Source organism: Chenopodium album, chromosome 9, assembly GCF_948465745.1.
Source record: "Chenopodium album chromosome 9, dcCheAlbu1.1, whole genome shotgun sequence".
NCBI lineage: Eukaryota > Viridiplantae > Streptophyta > Magnoliopsida > Caryophyllales > Amaranthaceae > Chenopodium > Chenopodium album.
This window is the reverse complement of record NC_137842.1, coordinates 54,241,279-54,262,022: the sequence shown is the minus strand read 5'-3', so window position 1 is coordinate 54,262,022 and position 20,744 is coordinate 54,241,279. Positions and strand designations below refer to the sequence as shown.

General features: G+C 32.8%; 1 protein-coding gene across 1 annotated transcript; it reads right to left on the bottom strand.

Moving 5' to 3' along the window:
• Nucleotides 1-17,037: 17,037 nt before the first annotated feature.
• Nucleotides 17,038-20,606, bottom strand: LOC145559882 (GDSL esterase/lipase At4g10955-like). The gene is made up of 2 exons (XM_081621159.1): nucleotides 20,425-20,606; nucleotides 17,038-18,037 (listed from the first exon to the last, which is right to left on the bottom strand). The coding sequence occupies exons 1-2, from the start codon at nucleotides 20,490-20,492 to the stop codon at nucleotides 17,038-17,040; spliced, it is 1,068 nt and encodes a 355-aa protein (XP_081477285.1). The 5' UTR covers nucleotides 20,493-20,606.
• Nucleotides 20,607-20,744: the final 138 nt, after the last annotated feature.

The following is a 20,744-nucleotide window of genomic DNA, read 5'->3' as shown; positions in this document are numbered from 1 at the left end:
ACTATTCACCACCCTCCTTTGACCGTGTTTTGTAAATAATATGTAAGGAAAAACATATTCATGTTAGATAATTTAGAATTTGTCTCAATAAGTACTATCATAATATATAACTTTTGTATTTTTTTAATTATGGAGAATTAAAGTTATTGACCGTTAAAGTTTTACATTGGCAAGCGTGATAAAAGAAATAGGTCAAGTAAAAAAAATAGAGGAAGTACTTGAGAGTTATTCTCAAGATTTCACATGATAATACTAATTTTCTTAACATACACTTTATTTGAAGTCACGAAAAGGTCAAAGATTACGTAAGGAGTTATTTTAAATTTTAAATTTTTTACTTTTAGACACCGAAGAAGTGTAATATTGTAAAACGTTGTGTTTTTTAAAAGAACGTAGAAGTAAATAAGGAAGTCAAATCCAATTAAAATTGAAGCGCTTGTGAGTCAACTCGTACATGAAATAAAGAAAGTGATGAGGAATAACATACCATCATAGCGTTCGGCTTGGGCGGCAAACTTAGCGAGGTAGATGAGGTCGTAACGTTCGCTTGAATAAGCCATGAGAGGAGAGAAAAAAAGATCAAATGAGGGTACTCGTGAAGGTTTTGAGAGGGGTTTGGATATATTGAGGTAAAGTGTGTGTATGAGGAAGAATTAAAAAGTGAAAGAGAAGGCATGATAATTTTGTTATATATAGGTTTGTTTTTCCTAAAAAAAAATCTTAAACATTTTATTTATCTTAGGAAAGTATATCTTATGTCTAGAAGAGTTAGAAGTTGTGTTACTAGTAGGATTGTAGTGTTTTTTAAATTAATCCTAAATATTCTATGAGTATTATTTTTACTTGTAGGATATAAAGTGCTATCGATGGCTGGTAGGGCTACTTTAGCTCAAGCTTCACTATTATCTATTCCGGGGTATACTATGCAGTCAGCTCGGGTTCCGAAAGGCATATGTGATGCTATTGATATGAAGACTAGGGCTTTTATTTGGGGTAGCACCGAAGAACATAAAAAGACTCATCTTGTGGCTTGGGATACAGTGACGAAACCAAATAGTGAAGGTGGATTGGGGTTTCGTTCTATGTGTCAATCGAATGCGGCTTTCCTTTCGAAGTTGGGATGGAGAGTGTTGGTGGAGAAAGACTCCCTATGGTCGACGGTTCTTAGACACAAATATTGTGGTGGGAGATGCGATGTTGACATGTTTAAATACAAAGTTGACTCCTCGAATGCATGGAAGGGAATGATAGAGGAATAATTGCGTCGTTAGACAACTACACCTAAATCAAATACAATTTATAACACTCGACTTATCCTAATACAAGTATATGGCAAGAAGAGGGGTCGAACCACAGGGAGAAGCACATAAACACCGCATTCATCACTAGACTTTAAGCTATCTTGGGACAAAGGATAGGAATGACTAAGAGATTAAACTAAAGATAAAACGAGTTAAAATCAATATAACTAAACATCAAGGGAGATGGGTAGATGTAGATGCCGCTTGATCATGCAATAACATAAAAGCAAATCAATAGTGAACTAAACATGCATGAATATCGATATAAGGTTCAATCTAACCGCCTTCCGGGGTTAATCGGTTTCTCCTAACATAGCCTCTATGTTTCCACACTAGAACCATATATTGGGAGGTGCAATCAAAGAACAATCGATAGTAATGAACCTTAACTAAGTCAACTTCCGTTCCTTATTAGCAAAGATTCACCTTTAATCAACTAACAATGTGCACTTGCAAGAAGATCAAAGAATATCAAGCATGCAAAGATTTTAATCACAATTAACTTAATCCCAATATTATAAGCATGAACAATTAGCAACTACACCATCCCCACACCCTTGGCTAAGTGACTACTCACAAATCATTTTGAAAACAATATCAATCACCAAATCAATAAGCATCAACATAATTAATAAGCAAAGAAGGAAAATCAAAGTAAACAAGCAAAATTAAATGCAAAAGTAAAGAGAAAGAGTAAGATATTGCTCATTAATTGAAGTTGAAGATCTACAAAAGATTAAACAAGCTTCTTCTTCAAAATCCAAGTTCATCAATGAAGAAATCCACACTTTCTCTCTCTACCAAATGAAGACTAATAGTGTTTCTCTCTCTAGATTAAGCTAAAAGTGCAGAAAATTAAAACTAAGCTCATCTAATTACATCAAAACGTTCTAAAATGGGACTTATATAGTCCGTACAGAGCCAGCTGAAATAGAGGAGTGGTCCGACCGAACACTGGGAAGGTTCGGCCGGACTACAGGGTAGGTTCAGCCGAACCATGGGTAGGTTCGGTCAAACCTCCCTGATCCTAGTCTGGTCGAACTTCTGAGGTTCGACCACTCCTGCAAAATTGCCAAATTGCTTCTTGACTCTGCCTTGACGTTCGGCCGGACCACTAAGCAGGTTCGGCCACACCCTGGTTCGGCCACACCTTCAGGAGGTTCGGCCGAACCTCTTCTGAATCTTGCTTCCTTCAGCTATCCTTGAGCTTAGCTTCCTCCTCTTGAAAACCCCGATGGTTCCTACAAAGCATAAGCATGGAAATCAAAGTAAAGAGTAGGAAAAAGGGGCAAAATCTAGGAAAGAAGATGCATAAAGGGAAAGGGAACTAAGTGCAAAGAAAAGGATGCAAACAAGCCGCAAATGTGGGAAAATGACCATCAAAATGAACCTTAATCGTGGCATAAATGCCACTCATCAAGGAATTGTCGACAATATTGATGTTTTGAAGAAGGGGTTAAGTTCGGTTGTGGGCAATGGCAAAAGTACATCTTTTTGGCATCATAATTGGGCAATTAAGGGTCCCTTAATCAAAGAGGGAATCCATGATCCACCTGCTGACAGTCCGGGTTTTAAGGTGTGTGACATGTGGGATAATCAAAGGGGATGGAAGTTCGAATTATTTGCTGATTACCTTCCTGGAGAAATATTTAAGATCATCCAATCTTTCGAGCTTGTGGAGGATGAAGAAGCGGTTGATACTATCTTCCGGAATGGATCACCATCTAGTGGCTTTACTCTAAAGTCTGCAATGGAGATTATAAGGGGTACCGATAATGATGTTCAAGATGACACCCCTTAGCAGCTTATCTAGAAATTAAAATTTCCACAACAATTGCACTTCTTCTTTTGGCTTGTCTATAAAGGGAGGCTGATGACAAATGCTACTAGATTCCGTAGACACATGACCACAGACCCTCGATGCTTGGTGTGTGGATACATTGAGGAAAATGCTGATCATATTTTGAGAGGTTGTCCTTCAGCGAAGGCAGTGTGGCGTAAGCTTGAGGTGAATGTTGATAGTCTAGAGTTTAATATTCCTTTTCAGGATCAAGTGGGTTATGAAGAACTTGAGAGTTCGAGGTTTTTATGATAAAGAGGATTGGAATTTAATTTTTACTGTGACATGTTGGTGGTTATGGCGTTGGAGAAATGCTCGAAGCTTCGATAGGGAGGTTGATATTCCCATTGACAAAGCTTGTTTCATTATGGCTCGTGTAAGGGATATTCAAAGGGCGTATGATTGAGCTGCTAATGCGAAACGAGGCAAGCGTAAGAGGGAGGAAATTTTCATGACTTGGGAGGCTCCACCAGTGGGTTGGGTATGCTTACAAACTGATGGAGCGTCTAAAAGTAATCCTGGTGCGGCTGGAGCTGGTGGGGTTGTTTGAGACCACCTAGGAGTAGTAAGCGAGATTTTTGCTCTTAATTGTGGGACTTGCACTTGCACTAAAGCCGAACTTCTAGCTGTGATGCGTGGATTGGCTATTACTTGGAATGGGGGCCATCGTCAAGACCAAATCAAGGTGGATTCGAAAGTGTTTGTCCGTATGTTAGTAGATCCAATTCCTATTAACTCTCCGTTTATTCATATAATCCGAAAGTGTAAGGCCTTGTTAGATAGACAGGGTTGGAAAGTCACTATCGGGCACTGCTACATAGAAGCCAATAGGGTAGCGGACTGGCTAGCAAACTTTGGCGTCTCCATGGAGCTTGGTCATTTTCGAGGCTATCACGGAGGATCTTCGTGCTGTTTTATTTGAGGACCTAAGAGGAGTGCCCTTTCCTAGGAAAGTGCCTATGGCTGATTAGGATAAATTTTGTTCTGTTTTTTGTTTTGATGTTCTTCTTTCGCAAATATGTATATATATATATATATATATATATATATATATATATATATATATATATATATATATATATATATATATATATATATATAGTTTAAATGTAATATACAATTTCAGTTTTTTCATTTGAAATTAGTTACAGTATGTATACTCATAATACTTTTTGGAAATTTTCTATTTAAGAGCATGTTTTGTATATTGTTTTTAAGAGGTGTAAGCGAAATTATTTAACCATTTTTATTATCAAACTATTACCATTATTTAAAGGCCAGGTATTCATTGCCACCATTTGTTGACAAACTTTCATATTCGATGTGGTCAGTCACATCTCACACATATATTTTTTTAAGGAATGATCAATATTACTTGGTCAAGGGTTACTTGGTTAATCGGGGGTTACTCGGTCGGTCAAGGGTTAATCGGTTGGTTAGAGGTTACTCAGTCGATCAGAGGTTATTTGGTCAAGGGTTACCTGGACAGGGGTTACTCATGTGTTAATTGGTCCCACGGTGTGACCTACACACACACAAAAGTTGCTATTCTACTTGTTGGAAAAACAAAAAAAATTCAATTTTTCGCAAATTTGATACTCCTTCTGTTTCGATTATAATAATCGAAACACTTTCTTTTCGCATCTATTTTTTTTAACAATAGTAACACTCTCTTATTTGGTAAAGACCTCACAATTTTATATTAGTTCTCTTCTCATTAGCCTCATTTGCACAAAAATATAATTATTTCTCTCTTTCTAATCAATCTCACTTACACAACTTTTTAATTTTTTTGTTATCTCTTTATTCTAATAACTATTGTTTTATATTATAAAATTTCCTTGTCAAAAATAAAATAAAATAAAATAAAATTTTCCCAATTATCCTTACCTTGTTTTTTTGAAATAAAATTAATTTATAAATAAGTCATAGTGCATGCAATACTAAGTGATGGATTATTTTAATACCTGGTGCAATATAATGTCATTAAGTAAAATATTGTTGAATAATTTATATTTTTATGCAAATTGTTACAAAAATATTAATTCGCGAATAGATGTATTAAAAGTTTTTTTGAAATATTAAATTATAAAATATTTTACGGAGCATATGTTTATTAATTGGTGAACCAAGAAATTAGAGAGAATACTATTTTTTCAGCAATTATAAAAACAGAACTTTTTCAGGGGAATTAATCTTACACATTTTAAGCGATCAAATCTTAGAAATGCTCTCTATATAAACAGTTTTAATTCCTAGAAAACAATTAGCCTCTTCATTAGCATAACTAAAAGTTAAAACCTTGATCATTTCCTTAGAACACCAAGAAACCAAAAAAAAAAAAAAAAAAAAAAAGTGAAGAAAAAAGCAGAAAACAGAACAAAGCTAGTATGAATAACCTTGTTGCTTTCATCAATGCAAAATTCTGCCTGAAAAATAAACCTTATTTCTGCTTTACGTGTGGCGGCGATTCATTGAAGAGAGGTCATAAAAATATATACCATAAGAATCATAAATGTATTCGAGTATTGAAGCATACATATAAGGGCGGTTTGTGTTACAGAAAGATAGAAATGGAGGTTTTAGGGAAGGAGGTTTTTGATGATTCTGATATACAAGTTCATCGCAATAATAATTTTGATGTGTGTTCAATTGAACCAACAGATTATCGATGTAATCTAGCAGATTATAAGTATTGCAAAGTTTGTGGACTTGAGATCAAGAAACCTGCATTGTACTGTTCGGTAACCTGCAAAGTACTCTGGATGGCACAGGAGAAGGAGAAGGAGGAAAGTCTCAGGCTCGAGGCGAAGAACAAGAGGAAGGAGATAGAACTCGGTGAAGGTTCTGATCAATCAGTGATGAACAAGGCCAAGAAATATGCTGCAGGAGGCCAAGAAAGTGGCGCCGGAGGAGGAGGAGAAGGCCAAGAAAGTGGCGGCGGGTCAGAGGAGATAGAGAAGGCCAAGAATGTGGCGGTGGAGGAGAAAGGAGAAGGCGGTCGAGACTCGAGAAGACGACGTTCAGGAAGAGCTCCAAGAACCTGCACAATGAACTGATCAGCATGAAGATGTTAATCTGTTAATAAGTCAGTCTAGTTAGTTAGTCTGTTAGGAAGTCAGTTGAGTTAGTTAGTCTGTTAGGAAGTCAGTTGAGTTAGTTATTCTGTTAGTAAGTCAGTTGAGTTAGTATGAAGATTGAATGTTACAGTTGAATTAGTAAATTTGATCATCTTTGCTGTAAGTTTAGGCGTGTTAGTTGTTAGTTTTAGTATCATCTTTGATTAGGTTGATGAATAAATGTGGGTGGTATATATCTGCCAGTAATTGGACTGATTTAGTAGTTAAATAAATAGATGTATTTTCTTTTCTAGATTCAAATGTATGTCAATCAGAGACAATGCAATAATAATAGTATGCTTTTGTAGTAATCATCATCTATTAGGATTTCATAAATTTCAATTTGTTTAACTTTCTTGAGAACTTTGTATATTTCATCCATCTTGCTTAATTAATTGTTGATTTGCGTTAAAGTTCCTTGAGCAATCTTGGTAATTTTTCCCAAAAGATCAATAAATTATATTGTTATTTCAATTGGAGAAAGTGATTTGATCATTTGATTTCATATTTCAATACCCATTGTTTAGTTTACGAGCTAAGGAACAATATGTATGTTCAAGAAACTACTACGCATTAATATATATTATTTTCTGTCTCTTTTTTCTCTACCCTTATGCCATTTTCAATGGACCTAAATAATGTATCCATTTTTTTTCATCATTTATGGATAGCATTAAATTACGCTTGTATCCTGTCTTTATGAGGTAAACTTTCTAAAATACCCTCTATTTTGCCAAAATAAAAAAAAAAAAGTGCGCAAAGTAAAGCTTTCCCATGTTCAAAATTTTGAGATTGCTCTTGGGTATACGTTGGACAATTTTACCTTCTAAAATGTTTCATTACTTATTTTCCTCATTAAAATTACTTGTCATTTTATAACTCTTAATACTAGTGTACAAATATTTATACCCGAAAAATATTTTTCCTAATTCCAACTAGAATTTGTTATATACATCCGGGTGTACCGTATATACAGGTGTACATTATAGGCTCTCAATACCAACCATAAAACTTTATCATAAGAGTTTTCCGGACTTAACTTACTATGTTGCGCACATTGTGCATGTTACTCGTTCTAATTTTTAAAAATTACTCCGTACCAATTGATGATTATACACATATACTTGTATTAAAAGTTGAAAGAAAAGGAGCTAATATGATTCCAACTTCCAACTTAATATCTCAAACAGAGAAGTTTCAGGGGAAAATATCTTACTCTTCTTAACCGACACATTTGTTGCTCTATATATACAATTTCAATTCCAAGAAAACAATATGTCCAACAAAAAATCAATAAAAACCTCCCCAATTTCCTTCGAAATCTTAGAAATCCAAAAAAGCAATAATAAAAAAGTGAGGAAAAATGCAGAAAACAGAAATAAGTTAGCATGAATAATCTTCTTGCTTTCTAAATCCCTTGCCTTCATCAAAGCACAATTCTCCGTTGAGTAACACTTGGAAGATAAAGCTTTTTTCAACGAAAAGTATTGCAAATACAAATCATGAAAGCAATGGGTCTTAAAGTAATTCGAGAACATAAGTATACACAAGGCGGTTGTTTGTGTTACAAAAAAGACAGATACTGTGATGGTGGTTTCCTGCAAAGTCTTGGACTTGAGGCGAAGAACAAGATGAAGAAGGCCAAGAAAGCAGCTGCTGAGGAGAAGGAGAAGGCGAAGGCGGTGAAGAACGAAGACGACAATCGGGAAGAGGTCGTGGAGCCTGGACATACATGATCATTCTTGTAGAGGGGTTTCATTTTTCTGGGTAGAAATCAACTGATTTGCATATATAGCTTAGTTGGTATGCAGTTGAGTTAGTTAGTCCGACAGTTAGTAACTAACTGTCAGAATAACTAACTCAACTGCACTGCTTACTAAAATGTATATGCTCATCAAATGATTTCTACACAGAAAAACAGAAACCCCTCGACAAGAATGATCATGTTCGGTCTCCTCGCCCTCTTCTTGAACGTCAGTCTTTTCAATATTCGAATGTACGTTAATCAGAGATTCATATAGAGCGTGGACAATAAAAATTATTTTTACATTGATATTCTATTTTGTTCGTTTTCTTTCCTCTATAGTATTAAATCATATTGCTTGATTAAGCATTTCTTTGAAAGAGTCGTGGTAGGGTTACATTAGAGTTTTAAATTTCTTGAGCGATCTTGGTAATTTTGCCCAAAAGATTATTATTTACTAAATGATTTCTTGATTTAATTTTGGTAGGAGTTCAATTGGAAAAAGTGGTTTGGTAATTTGATCACAATACCACACAATACCACGTTAGTTTTTAAGCTAAGGAACCTATATATATGTTCAAGAATCAAGATACTGTTATTAATATCTCATACTGTTCAAGTAACTACTACGAACATGTAATGGAGAAGATACTACTTAATTGTCAATGATGTACTTTTTTGATTGAAACTTTGAGGGACTCAAACAAGTTATTACTACATTTTGTAAGTAAATTTAGATATAACATATACAAGTACGAAGTAATTAGATATGGACATATGGTGCTTTTTCGGTGCTCAGCAATTGCAATATCGTTTAATAAGTTTTTTTTAATGAGTATGGGGAGCCAGTCCAAAGAATATAAGAGCATTTCCTCCAATGTTTAATCCTTCGTTTTTTAAGCATTATACTTTGACCGACACATATCATTTAGAGACATTGACTTTATACAAGAAGATGAACGTGAAGTAGTTGGATTATTAGAAAATTATAAGAAAAATAGCGTAGTTATATTTTATTGAAAAATAGCGTAGTTATGAGAGGAAAACAAAATAATGAAAACTAAATAATCCCCAACAATTGCTCGGATTTTTAAGTTATATGCAAATAAAGAAATTTTAATTACTAAAATTATAGATATTACTAAGACTAGAAGTACAGAAACATACTTTTTAAAATCTTCATTGTTCAAGTAATTATTAAAATCTCCATATGTTCAAATAATCTTGTAATTATTACTCCGTAATTGCATATCATTATATAAAGTGAACCAAAGAAATCGATCAATCGGTCCTTCTCTGTTCTTGAGGTTTGGTGGTCAGGGGTAATGGTGGTTGTTAGTGATAGTGGTGGTCATGAGTAGTAATGGTCTAGTGGAGACATGTTTGATTAACTTGTCAGTTCAGTTCAGTTCAATTTAATTCAGTTCTTAATTTCCTTTTCCCATAAAATATTCAGTTCATTTTATTTCATTTCAGTTCATTTCAATCAATCAGAACAGGCCTAGGGTTACCATTAGGTCTATTAATAGGTCATGGATCAAAATGATGACAAGATAAGTAAGTGTTAAAGGTCGGATTATATTGAATTAATGGAAAGATGGACCAATATGAGAAAATTAAAGCGGTAACATATATGGGATTATTCCTATCAATATTTCCAAATAATACGGAGTAAAAATTATCATACACGTTAATGTTAAATGGATTAATGTGGTCCATGGACAAACAAATCAAGGAAAATGAGAAGCTTTTATGGATTATAATTATTTTCACATTATAAAATATATAATTTAACTAGGAGCATAATTAATTCGTGTGCATAATTGTGACTTATTAAATATCATAGACAATCAAGAATAATAGTTTAATAATAATCATTTTTAATAAATTAATATCAAAAAATTACTATAATGTCTAAATAAAAGTGGCAAAAAGGAGAAAACAATTTTCCAGCATCTATAAACATATTTTCTCAGGGGAATTTATCTTACACTTTTTAAGCGATCACATGTTAGAAATGCTTTCTATATATAGCTTTAATTCCTAAAAAACAATTAACCTCTTCATTTGCATAACCAAAAATTAAAACCTCCATCATTTCCTAACAAAATCAAGAAACCAAAAAAATTACTCAAAAAATTTACTTAAGAAAAATGCAGAAAACAGAGGCAGTGAGTATGAATAATCTTCTTGACTTCATCAATGCGGAATTCTACGTTGAGCGAAGCTGCCGCGACAGAGCTTATTTCTGCTTCACGTGTGGCGGCGAGTCGTTGACGAAAGCTGTTGCGAGTAAAGATCATTGAGAAACCTGCATTGTACTGTTCGATGTCTCGCAAACTACATTGGATGAAGAAGAAGGGGATTCGTGGACTCGAGGCAATGAACAAGAGGAAGTCGATACAACTTGGTGGAGGTTCTGAACATTCAGTGATAAAGAAGGCCAAGAAGACGAATGAGAAGGCGGTCAAGAAGATGACAAGCTTGAACTAGCTCTGTCTTGTTGAGGAATTCTGTTTTCTGGGTTTGAGCAGTCATCAGATCATCATATGCAGCTGAGTTATTAGTTAGTATGGCAGTTGAATTTTACAGTTGAGTTAGTTAGTATGACAGTTGAATCTTACAATTGAGTTAGTTAATTAGTGTGATGGTTGAATCTTGATACAGTAGAATTAGTATATTTGATCAACTTTGTTGAATTGTTGCAACTTTAGGAGTGTTATTTTAGATAGTATGTATCATCTTTAATTAGGTTTATGATGAATAAATGTGGGGTGGTTTATGTCAGTATTAAGACTGATTTAGTAGTTAAACGTTGGATTATTTACCATTGATAAAAACAATGAAATGATGTTTTGTAGATTTCGTGATGTTGAATTATAATAAATCATGCAGGATATGGTGTTATTGTTATTGCAATATTGCATCAACCAAGTAAGGTTTATTTCTTGAGTAATCTGTGTAATCGTCTAAATTGTTTTATTTCATTGTAAAAGTCGTGTTAGTGTTGAATATAATTTACGTTAATGAGTAACAATCTTGATAATTTTGCCAAAAAAAATATTATTTAACTTTCTTGAGTAATTTGGGTAATTCATCAATTGGAAAATCTGGATTTGGTCATTTGATTTCAACACCCTGTTTTCAATTTCGGCAACCAGTAGCATGTATGTTTAAGTGTCTATTAGAATCTCCATATTTTAATGTAACTATTAAAATTGAACGGATACTAAAACAAGTAAGAAGTCACTACATTTTCGAAACAAAGCTAGATTTGGCCTATTGTAATAAGTAATAGCAAAAATAAAGCATAAAATTACACAGACATCAAGAAATCATTCATATGATTGATCAAGCAATCTCCATCGCATAGCAATTTGTCACCGTACTTAGCTTGTACGTTCATGAATATTTATTAAGGTGCAACCTAGTTTTATATGACATTTGAGTTTCGCTTATTAATTTAGACTTGGTTCTATCTTGTTACATCTTCTGAATGGACAAAAGAGATCAAAACTATGAGATAATTGACTAATTAATTACAAGCATCTTTTCACGTGTGAGTAGAATTATGACTTATACTCGACTTACATGTTCTCGAATTTAAGTAAGTTACGAGTAAGTACAAGTTTAAGTCAAATTGTGGTGTTACGTTGGGATTTGACAACTCTAAGAACAACACAGCCACACACCCATGGGCCATGGTGCATCCTAATAAAGGGTATATCTCAAAATGGTTGGCCACCAGACTCAAATTCCACGCACCCTTCGCGTGCATATAGTTATAGACTTCCAGCAATTTTGTACTCGTATTATGAAAGATTTGTACATGGTCATTTTATAAAATGTACCAAGAATTAGGGAAAAAAAATTATGCTAGACTACTAGTGCAATTCATACTTTTGCACGAGTGCATATATAATAGAGGTATTGAATTAATTTTTTTTTATTGCGCTCAATGTTTATTACTACAAATTATGAAATATTAAAAAAAAATTATCAATTGATATTAATACTCCATATCATTTATATTAAAATATTAAGAAATTGATGTTGATATTGATATCATTACACCAGCTTCGAGCATCTTTAAACAGAGTTTTTTCAGGGTAATTAGCTTACACATTTGTAAGAAATGCTCTATATATATCTTTAACTCAAGAACACAATTCACCGCTTCATTTGCATCACCAAAAATTAAAACTTCCATCATTTTCCTTAGAAAACCAAGACACAAAAATACTAAAAAAATTGTCAGAAAAATAAAAGTTAGATTGGTCAGAAAAATGCAAGTTAGAATGAATAATCTAGCGTCGTTACATCCCTTCATTAATGCCAAATTCGACACATCAAGGTCATTAGGCAAAGACGCTAAAGCTTATTTCTGCACTGATTGTGGCGGCGATTCGCTGACGGAAGATGACGCGGATCGTCATACAACTTTACGACATAATGTAATTCGAGCATTGAAGGAAAGAACAAACGCTCTTTATTGTTACAAAGAGAAAGATATTGAGGAATTAGGGGAACAAGTTTTTAACGTTCATGGGATACAACTTATTCGCATTCGCTCCAATAATGATGGTACCACTGAATATGGGTATATCATTAAACCATTAATAATTCCAAGGCCAGAATCTGTGATATATGATAATGAAAAGAGTATGAAAGATGAGGTATGTTTATATTGTAAAATTGAAGTCAAGAACCCTAAATTGTACTGTTCGATGTTCTGCAAAGTTATGTGGATGGAGGAGCAGAGCCGTCGTCGACGCAACTCGATCAACAACAACAACAACAATGGTGAAGAGGGTCAAGAAATCGGCGATGATGGAGAAGGTGAAGGCGGTCGAGAAGACGACGTTGAGGAAGAGTTGGAGGAGCATTAACAAGATCTTCTTTCTTCAAGGGGTTCTGTTTTTCTTGGTAGAACTTTGATCAACATTTACAGTTACGTATTTCAGTTGAGTTAGTTAGGATGGCAGTTGAGTCAGTTAGTGTTGCACTTGAATCAGTTAGTGATTGAATTAGTTTAGTTAATACCATCTTTAATTAGATTTATGAATAAATGTAGTTTGTTTTAGTATTAGGACTGACTTACTTAGTAAATAAAATGTATCTTTTTCAGGATTAACAAATATTATTAGTTTGTTGATTAAAATGTGAATAAGAGATTCTTGTGTAGTGCAATGGTAATTTTCATCATCTCTTATAATTGAATCATGGAGTTCAATTTATTTCAAACTTTGTTGAGTAATATGTGTATTTTGTCTAAATTGTTTGATTTACTACCATTTCTATAAAATAGTCGTGTTAATGTTACAGTCAGTGGCGGATCTACATGTGTGCACACTGAGTCACGTGACTCAGTAGTGCCAAAAAAAAAAATTTAAAAAAAAATAAAAAAAATAAAAATAAGAGAAAACGGCCAAAGGCCCAAAACGCGTGAAACTAAAATGTTGGAAACATCACAACCCTAAATCCCTCTCTCACGGCCGTTACTCCTCCTTTTTTCTTTCTCTCTTCTCTTTCATTTCTCTTTCCTCACGCTTCTCCTTCTCTTCTCCTTCACTTTCCTTTTCTCCTTCACTTTCCTCTTCTCTTCTCCTCCTCATTCAGTTATTTGTCTCGGAAATTTCCGAATGTTTAGGTGGTGGTGTTGATAAATTTAATGGTTTTTAAGGTTGAATTTTACCATGAAAAATCTAGATCTAGAATTTTTATGTTCGAATTCGGCCTTATTAAACCAAATTCGAGGTAATTAGAGGTTTGAGACTTTGAGGTATGGTTTCGTGTTTTGTTTGATTTTTGGTTTCGTTTTTTTTAAGTTGATTTTCTTTCGGTTTTTTTTTTGTTGATTTTTGTTGTTTGTTTTAGTGGGTTTGATTTTCGTTAATTTCTGGGTTTGATTTGTTTTTCGTTGAGTTTTGGGTTTGATTAATTTATTTTCGTGTTATATTTGGGTAAATTTGTGGTTTGATTTTCATTAATTTTTAGGTTTGATTTTCGAGATGAAATTGTTTGATTTTTGTTATTTTTGGATATGATTTGTTGATTTTTTGGGTTTAATTTTGTTTGAATTTCATGTTTGTATTCCCTTAAATTTTGTTAAGGGGTGGCTTTTGTGGTGTCTTAATGTGGTTTTTGCGGTAAATGGGTGAGATTCTAGGGTGGGCAGTGGTGGTAGGTAAAGTTGGATTCAAATGGTGACTCACATGTACAGCAATCCTGGGTCCGCCACTGGTTACAGTATAGATGTATAATTAAATTTTATTGAGTAATCTTGATAATTTATCCAATACCCTGTTTTAATTATCTTGAGAAAATCTTTATTTAGTGTGCTATCATTTTAGCTTAATTATTCGGATGATTTTACGGTAGTTGTTTGAAAAAGGAAAATTTGACATTTACTACCTTCTATTATGTCCATTTTAGCAATTTCTACCTTCTATTTTTTTAGTTGAAAATTACCACCTTTCATTTTTAAAAACATCAAAAGTTACCACCTTCTTGCCTCCCAATTACCATATGACATCATTTTGGGCCCATTCTTTCCCTTCCCTCCCTATTTCCCTCCCATTTCTCATTCCTAACTCGATTCTCATCTCCCCTTTCACTTTTTTTTCCCCCAAACCACCAATAATTGTTTGTCAATTTTGATTTGGAGGAGTGAATTGAAGTGTTTCTGATTTTTTGGGGGAAAAAAAGAGAAAGGGGAGATGAGAATTGAGTTAGGAATGAGAAATAGAAGGGAAATAAGGAGAGAAGGTAAATGGTGGGCCCAAGATAACGTCATGTAATAGTTGGGAGGTAAGAAGATGGTAACTTTTGATGTTTTTGAAAAGAGAAGGTGGTAATTTTCAAAAAAAAAAAAAAAAAAAAAAGAAGGTGGTAATTGCTAAAATGGACATAATAGAGATGGTAATTGTAAAATTTTCCTTCAAAAAATGACTACCATATTATTTTAATCATATCTAATAAATATGTTCATATTTTTACGGTAAAATGGCTACAATTAGTCTTATAATATTTACAATGTAAATATACATTTTGAAAATTTTAATCTAACATAAAATAATTTTTATATTAAGAAACTACGGAGTATAAAATAAGAATAAAAATTATATAAATGAAACTAAAAATTCGATAATACTATTTAATACCATTATTAAAGTAATATAACTAATTACTTGGAAAAAAAATATATCAACTACAGATTATATAATCATTAAAACATTGCAGTAGTCATATTTCAAATGATTTCAAATGACTACTGTAAAATTTTCATAATTATTCAAGTAACTATTTAAATCTACATTTTTCAAGTACTCGTGTAATTATTAATTGTCAAAAATGTACTTTTTTTAAGTACTTCCCAAAGACACAAGAATATACTTGATGCAAAATTTGATATTGCTAAACTGCCATATGATTCAATTAGTTCATAATCGGTGCATATATATCATTATACAAAGTGAACAAATTAAATGAAATCAATCAATCGTTTTTCTCTGTTCTTGATTGAAAAATGATTACTGTTTTTCATTGGAAAATCGAGATACTCATGATTTGTAGCATTTGAGAAATATCATGTTTGATGAATAATTTGACAAATTTTGACAAAAGAATTAACTAGAGTAGTAAATAAATTTGATGAAAACATGTACACAAGTTTAAGAAAATCAAATCGTAGTACATAAACAATGTCAAAGTCAAAATATATAAACTAAGCTCGGAAAAAATTTAGAGATATTACATGCGTGTACCTATATGTCAGATAATATAAACTCCTTCATTAGAGTGATTTCCATTGATCAATATTTATAGGGTTACAATGAGAAACCTAATCATATTAGGTAACTATAAGATATGTACAGATATCAAAGATAATCTTATACAAAATATATCCTAAACCTAGGATGAGAATATTCTATGGATATTCTCTATCACACCCCCGCAGTCAGAGCGGGAGAAAATCGGATGCTCAGACTGGATCTGAATCACGCATCGAACGGTAAGAATAGTATAGTAACCCATGATCAAAAGAGAAGTAGTAGACGTGTGCTAGTGATGACGATGAGAAGCAACAACCACGACCTACGTATAGTAGAGATATGCGCTTTTAGGCCGAAGGAGAAGAGTCACGCATATACTTGGGCCAAGTTGCAGATCCAGAGAAGAATAAGTTAAGGGATCAAACCATCATCGGAGAGAAGACACTACACTACTACGTGAAATCACAGTTGAAGAAAAACAAATAAAATTGCGCAAGAAAAGATTAAATCCCACCGCTTGAAATTAATCAATTCTCAAAAGAGAAACCAGGTAGCAAGAATTAATACTCCACAAAGATTCCAAGTGCTGCAACAATAAAAGGAGCTAACTTGATAGCAAAAGAGATGTGCAAAAGTTGACCTTATTGTGATATACCACCACCAAAACAAAATCTATGTGATTATGTGTAAAAAAAAAACCAATAAGGCAATGTAAGAATCATTGTTGGTCATGGGGAGGTGGAAATAGAGTGTGGCACATGGAGTAGGTTGGCAGATGTGGTTACTGCCAGTAGTGGGAGGCGGTAGTGTATGCGATTGCCAACAACAACGATGGAGGAGGCTTTCGCGATTGCTACGTAAGAGGCGCAAGGTTACATAAAGATTCTAAAAAAAAACTTTGAGAAAAGAAAAAAAATCTATATGTGTGTTTGCGGAAGCATAAAAAACTTTGTATATCCCGCCGGTGGGTTTAATTTTCTAACCCACCGGCAGGGTGAGAATTTTTGTATATGATCCCAAGATCTAACCTAAGCTGTGATACCATGCCAGATAATATCAACTCCTTCATTAGAGTGATTTCCATTGATCAATATTTATAGGGTTACAATGAGAAACCTAATCATATTAGGTAACTATAAGATATGTACAGATATCAAAGATAATCTTATACAAAATATATCCTAAACCTAGGATGAGAATATTCTATGGATATTCTCTATCACTATATATAATCGTGGATCCTTAGGAAAATGTTATACTAATTATATTGGTAAAGCTTAGACTGCCAACAAGAATGTTGTTCCCACCATTGACAAAGGCCATGAGCTAATGATAGACCTTTTTCCTTAACAATCATATTCTTCATATTTATAGTAACAAAACCTGAAGGAATTAGATGTAAAGCGTCACCATCTTTCCCTAATGCATTCTTCAACAAATTCACAACTGAATTTTTTGTTGCAATCTTTTCGATCCCACCCGCGCCCCATCGTTCCATCTTCTCTCGATGCTCAAAGTAGCCTATATATTCGCAACAAATCGCGTCGTGTGGGTTCACAAACAAGTACGGGATCCAAGACCGAAGTGTAGTACTAAACGGATCACATTCTTCATGTGTCGTATTAGTATTATTTTTTGTTCTCTTTAGTGCATACGAAAGACCGGCTGTTACAACACTATGTGTTATACGTGCACCATTCTTCAATTTTCGACTATGAAGCATCTCAATTGGAGCGGAGGCGTAAGGAGGATTAAATAAATAAGTTTCGACGTAACATCCTCTATTAGCCATGTCTTTTCCTGCTTGTAATGTCATAGCCGCGCCTAAAGAATGCCCGGTTAACCAAACATCTTTAGGGTCCGTTACGCTTAGTAAGTCCTCTACTACGTGTAACGCAATTTCGTACCGGGAGCTACATTTTAACTCGTGTAGGATGATCTTTGCATCCAAATAACAATCTTGTAACCCGGTTTTCGGCTTGATGATTGTTCCCCGTAAAGCAATCACAAATCTTGGGGGTATATCTTGGGTTGAGTTTACGCGATTTGGGATTGCATGTTTGTACTCAAATATGGCCCCAAAAATGGAGGAATCAGTTTTATCTACAAGGGTTTGGATGCATTTGAAATGAAAAAACTCCCACCATATTGGTGCTAAAACATCGTACCCTTCTCGAGATTGTTGGCGATCAAATTCCGCAACATATACTCCTTGAACCAAACTAGCTGCAACTGATCTTCTATGTTCTGGTATTCCCCTACAATAAGTGTTTATATTAGTTTGTATGAATTGGGGTTGATATTTATATTTAATGGAGATACTGTATAGATTTATACATCGTACCATGCACGGTGATATATAGTTATAAACTAAATTAGCCCCGTGTGATGCACGACATAAAAAATTTCTTTGAAATAAATATATTTTATAAATCTACCTCATATGAGAAAAAAAAAATCGAAACATAATCATTAATTGAAATGGTATAGATTTAAATAATTTTGAAGATAGTAAAAATTTAACCAAATTATACAATAAAGAGTACTCTTAAACTGGGAGTAATTATATTTGGAAGCCAAATAGTTTTTTTATAAATCCATAATAATGTAAAAAAAAAAAATAGAAATAACATAATATAATAATTGTTTTAAAAAAAATAAATTCCGAATATATAATTTAATAATTTTAGGAAAAATTTAAGAAGGTTAAAAAAATAAGTTAGAAATAAGAATATGATGTCAGCAATTGATCTATTAGGAGGGAATTTTTTTTACCACAACTTGACATTTGTACGTACAATTTAAATAGGGGATAATGTCAGCGGTTGTTACTTTATTTATATTTATAGATTTTGTATAAAAAAAATAAAAAATTTCGAAAATTTCATTTGATTAAATCATGTGATCTAATCTAGTAATAACTATAATCATTCCCTCTCCATATATATTACTCCCTCCGTTTTTAATTACTTGCTTCATTTCTCCATGAGTAGAGTTTTAGGAGAAATTGAAAAAAGTAATAAAATATGGAGGTGGTGGGGTTGGTGAAAGAATAAAAAAATTATAAAAAGCAAAAATAGTGGAGAGAATTAGAAGAGAGAGAATATACATTGGGTTCATTAGGTGAGAGAAATAAGTTAAATATTGTAAAAACTTTCCAAATAAAGAAATGGAGCAAGTATTTAAAAACGGCTGCAAATAGAAAGTGGAGCAGGTATTTAAAAACGGAGGGAGTACTATTGTTGATTTGAATCAATAAAATTTGTTACTCCTTACTAAGTATTTTATAATCCATTTTGTATGCTGAATTATTTGGTCAAATTAAACCAGTAAAATGAGACTGATATCCAAAGGAGTATTATTTAAACAATACATAAAATGGATTATTACCCCAAAGATTTATAACGGATCGTAGTTTTAAATTAGACTAAGATTGACTATTCTTCATGTTTGCACATGAAAAAGTGTGATTTTATTTTATTTTTTATTTTTATTTTTTATATATCTATACTAATACTTTTTCCGTTACTTTATAATTGCAACACACATTTTATCACGGTAATTAAGAAAAGTGGACCTTACGTGAAATAATACAAATAAAATAGTGGGTTAAGAGGTTGTTCAGAGTATAATCAAGTGGGCCATGAGCTTTAAATTAAAGGTAATAGTACAATTTTCACCATAAAAACCTTTCTTTTTTAGTGTGTTGCAACTATTATGACATTTCGGGCCTGTTCATATTTACTTATTTTCAGTTCAGTTCAGTTCAGTTCATCTCCAATCAGTTCAGTTCAGTTCAGTTTAGCTCTTAATTTCCCTCTCTCATAAAATATTCATTTCAGCTTAGTTCAGTTCAGTTCAGTTCCAATCAGTTCAGTTCAGCTCCAATCAGTTCAGCTCAGTTCAGTTCAGCTTAGTTCAGTAAATATGAACAGGCCCTTCATCTTAGATAGTGTTGCAAGTATTAAAAAATACGGAGGAAGTATATAAAATGAGAAGGGGTTTTGGGTGATAAATATTACTTTCCCAAAATATCCCTCTCATTTTATTTTTAATTTTTTTTTAAAAAAAAAACTACGAGTACATCTTTTTTAAGGGAATAAAACACTATTATCCTTATTTTTTCTAAAAAAAATAAAAATAAAAATAACTATCATTCTTTTTAAAATTTTTTATTCTTTGAAAGAAGTCACATCATATTATATTGCCTCCGTGACTTTATCAGTATATTTTTTTTAATAACACAAATTTGTTTAATAACAATTTTTTTTTTTTGTTTTTTTATCAATCATTTTTAAACTCGCTGATTTTTTAAGAGGATAACATTCCAAAAAAAGAAATAGAGAGAAATTAGCATGATGAAATTTTAATATTGCACACATCCCCGTTGCATGTGTTTCTTAGCTTATAGGGTTACTAGGGTATAAATGAAAAGAGACAGGAGCTACAATAATATTTTTTTCGTAATATAATCAATGTTCACATCTTCCTCTCCCTTAATTTTTAAACTCTCTTTTTTGTTATAGAAGAATAAAAAAACAAAAAAATAAATAAAAATAAATAAAAAATAAAATATTAACAACCTATATTTAACTGTTCTTTGGTCACACTGACCAAAGAACAGTTAAATATATGAAATAATTACCAATTTACGTTGTTGAGGTAGAGAGGGCCACAGAACTCAAAAACATCATTTTGGGAGGGCTTTGACATCCTTTCGATCTTTAGCTTTAAGTTTCACTCTTCATCCACACCACCAATTCCTGCCCAACGAGGTTAAGGGATAATTTAGTTAATATTCTACCCAAATAAGGGAACAAACAACAACAAGAATACAGCCAGAGTAAATATATAATAAAGAATGTTTTCTCTATATAATTTATAAATAATAGCAACAACAGAGTATTACTTTTTTATTTATAAAAATATATATATATATATATATTCATGAGAATAAGATTGTAG